At 48.9% G+C, this 6,897-nt stretch overlaps 2 protein-coding genes across 2 annotated transcripts; both read right to left on the bottom strand.

Moving 5' to 3' along the window:
* Positions 1–1,522: 1,522 nt before the first annotated feature.
* On the bottom strand, positions 1,523–1,939 carry LOC108761075 (uncharacterized). The gene has a single exon (XM_018507410.1). The coding sequence runs from the start codon at positions 1,937–1,939 to the stop codon at positions 1,523–1,525; it is 417 nt and encodes a 138-aa protein (XP_018362912.1).
* Positions 1,940–3,085: 1,146 nt separating this feature from the next.
* On the bottom strand, positions 3,086–4,453 carry LOC108761074 (uncharacterized). The gene has a single exon (XM_018507409.1). It carries the CDS (start codon positions 4,451–4,453, stop codon positions 3,086–3,088), a length of 1,368 nt encoding a protein of 455 aa, XP_018362911.1.
* Between the last annotated feature and the right edge of the window lie 2,444 nt (positions 4,454–6,897).

Below are 6,897 nucleotides of genomic sequence, written 5' to 3'. Positions count from 1 at the left end.
AACATCGCCCGGGAGGAGCCCCCTCACCGCGACAAGGTGGCACTCCGCGGAGGGGGGCACCTGGTCGCTGTGATTGGTGGTGTCCAATCGAGCCGTGATCAATCGGGATCACCCTTATTTATTCACGTCAATGATATATTTTTAGAATACTTATTAAAAATTTTTTTTGAAAATTTTGAAATATAATTGTTTTATAAAATTATTATTAATGCACAAATGAATACAGCTAATTTTGTTGTAAAACTTTTGTATAAAATATTTTTTTATATCTCTAATAGAGAGTTTTCGAGATATAACGGAAAAAGCTGAATTCCGCTTAACACATAAGGGGTGATTTCACCCCTCAAACCGTTTTTTGGCCGCAATTGATATTTTCTAAATTCATCTCTTTATGTAAGCTACAAGTACACAAAGTTTCATTAAAATCAGAATTTGACACCTCGCGAGATTCCCTTACAAGTATAATTAACTTTTTGGGAAAAAAAGAATGTTTGTAGCCCGTTATTGCAATTATTGTTTTATGTAATTGATCATGAAATCAGATGTGCGAGAAATTGACCATACTATTGAAATTGTACAGTGAACTGTAACACATTTTATTATGAATTTATATACTGAAGGGTTTCCAAAACTGAGGATCGGAACGTTTATATTGATGAATTTATATGAACCTCCAATAAAATAAATTCGCACATTTATAACTGCAGTTCGGCTCAAATTGTCATTTTACATAGATAGATAGATAGATATATCTTTATTGATCCCCTCGGGGTTACAATTTTTATATACTCATATACCGCCACTTACAAATTCTTACTTACTAACTTAGCCTTTTTTTTATCGCAGTGGAAATCCTCATGGATACCTAACCCCCCGGGGAAAGGGATAGGTTATATGGGACTCCTCCGCCGGTATAGTGCCGACGGAGACCTACCTACTAAAACCACTGCGGGCGTCCTCCCTAGGACGATAGTTACGTGGGATCTTCGCGGCTGCAGTACTACCGGCCCGACCCAACGCCAAGACGCTCTGATGCGTCGTCCTCTCAGTGTTGCAGCGGGTAGGGACGCCGCCTCTACCCTCCGCCTATCCCGTTGTGCCGTTGCAAGGTGTCAGGTCACACGTATGGCACTTCACGGCTCAGCGGGCGAACCGAAAACTACGGAGACACCCGGCAGGAAGGCTTCCGTATGCGGAGCGTCCTGCGGGCGATCCCGCAGCTCTCGGCCACTCACAATCTAATTACGCGTCACGCAACTCGAAGGGACATTGCCGTATATCATTAGTGCCGGCGCAGTGAAACGCATGGGGGAGAGGAGAAGAGCCCAAAATGAGCACGCCCCCACTCCCCCTTTCTAAGTGCCTACGCTAAGGCAAGTAACAAGACTTGTCCTATCTTAACCTAACTTATGATATAAATCACGTCAGTGAGCAGAAGGTCCCCATCTCGCCGGATCCTCTCCTATGTGCGACCGGGGGCTACTACCGGTAGGTCCGGCACTCCCTCCCTTGCACGCTCATCTCATTCCTTACGGCGTATGACGCTCTCGCAAAATTTAACGACCGCATCCCGAGTCTCCCTTCTCATCATTGCTCGCATGATGGCAGGCATTGAGAGATTCCGACCGATCACCGAGGACAACATCTCCCTCTGGTCGGTGAATTCCGTGCAGTACCGAAGAGTGTGCCCGGCAATGTCGGCCATTACCCTGCACTGCCAGCACCGCTCCGAGACTTCCTTCCCGATGCGTTTCAAATACTGACCAAAACAGCCATATCCAGTCAACAGCCGGGTTGTGTAGAAGGTGTTCCCGACCCTAGCTTCGATCCATTCCCGGAGGCAAGATCGGATGGCTTTCACCACTTCTCCACCGGCCGTGCATCTTCCAAGCCAGCTAAGTAACAAGCCACGTCGGGCTTCCGTTCTGATCGCGGTCATTCTGGCAGGCGGGACAGAAAGGATGTCTCCTCGTTTTATCTTTGTGACCTGTTCGTGCACGTCAGCGTGCATCACCTCAACAAGCTCCAGCGGAGGTGTTCCCGCTAGCGCGGTGGCCGCCGCGAATGATATCCACGTATCGTTCTACATGCCATGCGACGTTGCGAGGCCCGCATGAAACTTTAGATTCTGCGACTTGACTTCGTCTCTTCTGCCCATACCGGTGTTCTATAGAGTGCCACCGAATTCACCGCGGTTGCATAGAGTCTTCTTACTCTGCTGTTGGGACCTCCCAAATTAGGGAGCAATCCACTTAAGGCGAAACCCATCCTCTCCATCTTTGGCATCACCACGCGAAAGTGTGCCTCAAACCTCCATCTGCTATCCAGCGTCAAGGCGAGATATTTAATTTCAGTTCTGACCGGTACCGGGAATCCAGCCACTCTCACCACCGTACTGGGAGGCCTGTCCCTGTCAAAGAAATCAATAGTCTCCGTTTTTTGCGGGGCCACCTCCAGGCCTATTTGCTCCATCACGGTGAAGAACACCGTGCAGCGCTGCCTCCGCGCATAGCGTGGCCTCCTCCCAGTCCTCCCCGACTGCGAGTACGAGAATGTCGTTCGCATAGCACACGATCTCGCAGTCGGGGAGATGATCTGCCTTATATAGGACTTGGTCATATCCTATATTCCAAAGGATTGGTCCTAGTACGGAACCTTGGGGGATTCCTCGCTTCATCGGTCTCTCGACGGTAGTACCATCCTCCTCTGGGTACAACAGGCCCCCCTCTCCTGTAGGTATGAACTCAAGATCCTACGCAGATACAAAGGAACGCGATGATAAAGGAGGGCCCTCCATATTTGGTCCCAGGGGATTATGTTAAAGGCATTTTTGATGTCAAGAGAGATACCAATCACTACCTGTCCCTCTTGGGTCGCCGCTTTCGTAAATCGCCTTACGTGTAACAGGGCATCCGTTGTGCTTCTGCCCCTGTGAAAACCATATTGGTTGGCATGTAACGGTATACCCGGGAACTCCAGATGCCGGGTCACCCTGTCCGCGATGATGCGCTCCAATAGTTTGGCCTCGTCGTCTAAATGATATATGGGCCTATAGCCAGACGGACTATCCACAGGTCTTCCAGGTTTACGTAGAAGCACCAACCTGGCGCGCTTCCACACAGACGGGAATATTCCTCTTCTCAAACATTCCGTGAAGAGGCTCCGCATTCTGACCAAGGGTGGTTCTCAATGCGACCGTCCACGATTTGGCGTGAACCCCGCTGGGGCCTGGGGCTGCCGCCCTCACCAACATGCGTTTGGTAGCACGCAAAAGTTCCTCCGCGGACACTTCATAATCCGGCGACCACGAGCTCCATTCCCCCAGGGGGAGGGAGGGCTCCGTCCACATATCATCGCAAGGGGGTGGGGGAGGAGAAAGCGCTCCCAGGATCCCCTGGAGGAAGAGTTGCTCCATCGCCTCTGTCAGTGGGGGGGCCCATTGTCTTAGTTTATCCAAGACAATTTTATATGGGCGCTCCCATGGGTCCTCGTTCAGAGTGAGGGCCAGATCTGCCCAAGCCTTCTCTTTGGCAGCACTAATTGCTCGACTAAGGGCCTTTCTAGAGGCTCTCAGAGTCATCACTTTTTCTTCTATTTTTTCCGGAGGCTGCGCTTGACGTGCCCTCTTGAGCATTCTCCTGGCCCGCATAGCGCAATCCCGTAGCTCAGCGATACTCTGAGACCACCAGTGTACTATCCGTCTGGGTCGTGGCGCAGCTCTAGGCATAGCCACATCGCACGCCTGCACCATCAGATTCTGGGCTGTCCTTGTCTCTGACTCGACATTCCATTCCTCCTTCGGGGGGAGTGGCACCCACGTGCCCACCAGGATAGCGGCAACCATCTGATCCTCATCGATTCTTGCCGTGACCCACCTTTGGGGGTACGGAAAGCCTCTTTTGCGATTCTGGATATTCGTTTCTCCGAGCGTGGCCTCTATATAAAGATGGTCCGCCATTGTTTCCAATGGGAGGACCCTCCAGTCAGAGACCCTCTTCACAGTCAGGGAATTCGCGAACATGATGTCCACGATTGACTCCTCTGTAGACCTCACACAGGTGCTAGTATTGCCTCTATTCAGGCAGCACAGCCCCATCGTCACTGCCCTCTTCTCGAGCATCCTACCGCGGGTGTTCGTTATCGGGGAGCCCCATAACGCCGTCTTGGCATTAAAATCGCCAGCAACTATAAGCGGTCTCCCCATATATCGCCTGACGTGTCCCTCCAGCTCGTCGAGACCCTGATCGAACTGAGCTAGGTCGATGTTGGGGGACAGATATACACCAATAAGTATAGTCTCCCCATCCTCCATCGGCGTGCAGGCTAGAGGAGTAGTCGTTTGTCTCCATGTGATTGCAACTGTCCCGTTCCTGCTTCCTGCCCAGTGAGGATGTCCATTCGGTATGCGGTAGGGCTCCGCAACCACTGCTATCCCCATATCCCGCTCCGCCATCATCTGTAGAAGAAGGTCCTGGGCAGAGCGAGTGTGGTTGATATTGCATTGCAGCAGCTTATTGTACATTATCCCGGATATATGCCTCTGGTAAGTCATCCCCCGCTGACGTTGTATACCCGTCTGCGGCGCACGATGGTTCCAGAGTGGCCACGTCCGATGCATTTGCTGTCAAAGTATTTCCCATTGTTGTCTCAACAAGTGGACCCCACCCGTGGTGGTCGGACCCGGGGGACGCCCAGGACAAACCCCCTCGCGCTGAGCCAGGTGCCTCTTCCACATAATCTATATGATCTGGCGTGACCGATTCAGCTTCTGCTACGCACGAATCCTTCCTTGGTTGCAGTTTGTTCCTAGTACAGACACCAGTTTCCCTGCGCGGGGGCGGGGTCTCCTTGACAGATACCGTCTCCTCGGTGACGACCTCCATCGCCTCAACCGCTCTTGGCTCATCTTCTTTCGCTGGGCGTCTATTGAGCACAGCGGTAATTCCCGTATCAGCCATGGGATTGGCGTGTTTTTTTCGAGACGGGGGGGAGGCAGACTTCGCCGCCCATCCAGTGATTTGCAGGACGACCCGCTTCTGCGCATACCGCACATCTTACTAGAGCTGAGCACCCTCTCGCGGCGAGACTGCTCCCTCCACAGCGGTAGCATATATCGCTTCGGTCCACAGGGTTCCTGCATTCGGCCCTCACGTGGCTTAGTTCCAAACATCTGAAGCATTTGTAAGATGTTCTCCGAACGGTGTGAGGTAGGAGTGGCAGGATCAAGCATCTGAATGATAAACTAACGGAAAATGGTTATATGAATATATATATTTTACGAGTATATAAACTGCAAGGATCGAGTGTCTGTTACAACGTCTTTTTATCAAGCTCGCGTCGTGACTGACTTCTAGACCCGGCAACGCCGCCTAAAACGACCCTCGATCATCACGTGACACAGGGGCGGCTTAATAGCCTCGCGACTATAACCGAATACTTCTAGTTTCTGCATGTGTGTGTGTGCCAACAGAGATTAAGACCCCGCGGTTCGTCACTCTCGCAGTATTTTGTGACTCTAAACTCACTCTGATGTGTGTGTGTGTGTGTGTGTGTGTGTGTGTGTGTGTGTGTGTGTGTGTGTGTGTGTGTGTGTGTGTGTGTGTGTGTGTGTGTGTGAGGATATTCATAATGTATGCTCAAACTGGTATCCGTTTACTGTTTGGCAATATCCTAAACGTGTGTAGAAATTCTCCACAGCTTTTCTAATAATATTCGGAGGAATAAGTGCCGCTTCTCGCACAATCCTTTGTCGAAGATCTTCCAGGTTATCGGGTTTTGTGTAATAAACTTTACTTTTTAGATAGCCCCAAAGGAAATAATCGGGCGGCGCTAAATCGGGTGACCTTGGTGGCCACTCAATAGCTCCTCTTCTACCAATCCATCGATTTGGAAATATCTCATTTAGATAGTTGCGTACTGCTACACCGTAATGCGGTGGGGCCCCATCCTGTTGAAACCACATTATAGAAATCGTCACCGGCTGTGTCAGTTATAGATGGTATTATTTGATTTCTTAGCATTTCTTCATAGACAACGGCATTCAAATTGCCATCTATGAAAAACGGCCCAATTAAAGTATTATTATAAATCCCGGCCCACACGTTCAGTTTCTGAGGATTTTGCGTGTGGGCGTCAAGAGCCCAATGAGGGTTATCATCGGTCCAAAAACGACAATTTTGACGGTTCACTTCGCCGTTGACTGTAAAGGTTGCTTCATCTGAAAAAACGATATGGAACAAGAAATCAGGTTGTTGGTCTATCCGTGTCATCATCATGTCACAAAATTCATTACGGCGATCGTAATCATCTTCATTTAATTCTTGAATAAGGTGAATTTTATAAGGATGAAACTTGATAAATTTTAAATTCCTGCGAACAGAGGTTGCGCTAATTTCAAGTTCCTGCGATGCTCTACTCACAGAGAGTCTTGGATTCTCTACGAAAGCTTGTGCAACTTCGAATGCCATCTCTTCTGCGGTTTCCGTTTTTGGTCTTCCAGATTTTTCGCGATTTTTATTTGTTCCAGTTTCCTCGAAACGCCTAATTGTACGTTCAACCGTTGATTTAGAAATACCGTTACCTTCATTACGAAAAGTATTATTGAAGAGTGTCTTCACTTGATCATACGATCTTTGTCGATCACCCCATCCTCTCATCATTAAAATACATACTCTATCTCTTTCTGAAAGATGTGCCATGATTACTCACAAATGAGAAATAAACTAAAATATTTATTTGTCAAATTAAAACCAATAAAGTCGCCTCGATGGACTGCCGAAACGAAATAAGTATGACAATACTTTATGAAAAACAGTGAATTGCGATTCGTCAAGCATGAAAATGTCACAATAGTTATAGGTAAAGTTATAGGTAATATAGGTAAAGACGCAGCTTTCT

This window comes from Trachymyrmex cornetzi, unplaced genomic scaffold (genome assembly GCF_001594075.2).
Source record: "Trachymyrmex cornetzi isolate Tcor2-1 unplaced genomic scaffold, Tcor1.1 scaffold2393, whole genome shotgun sequence".
In the NCBI taxonomy this organism is placed as follows: domain Eukaryota; kingdom Metazoa; phylum Arthropoda; class Insecta; order Hymenoptera; family Formicidae; genus Trachymyrmex; species Trachymyrmex cornetzi.
This window is presented reverse-complemented; position numbering and strand designations above follow the sequence as displayed.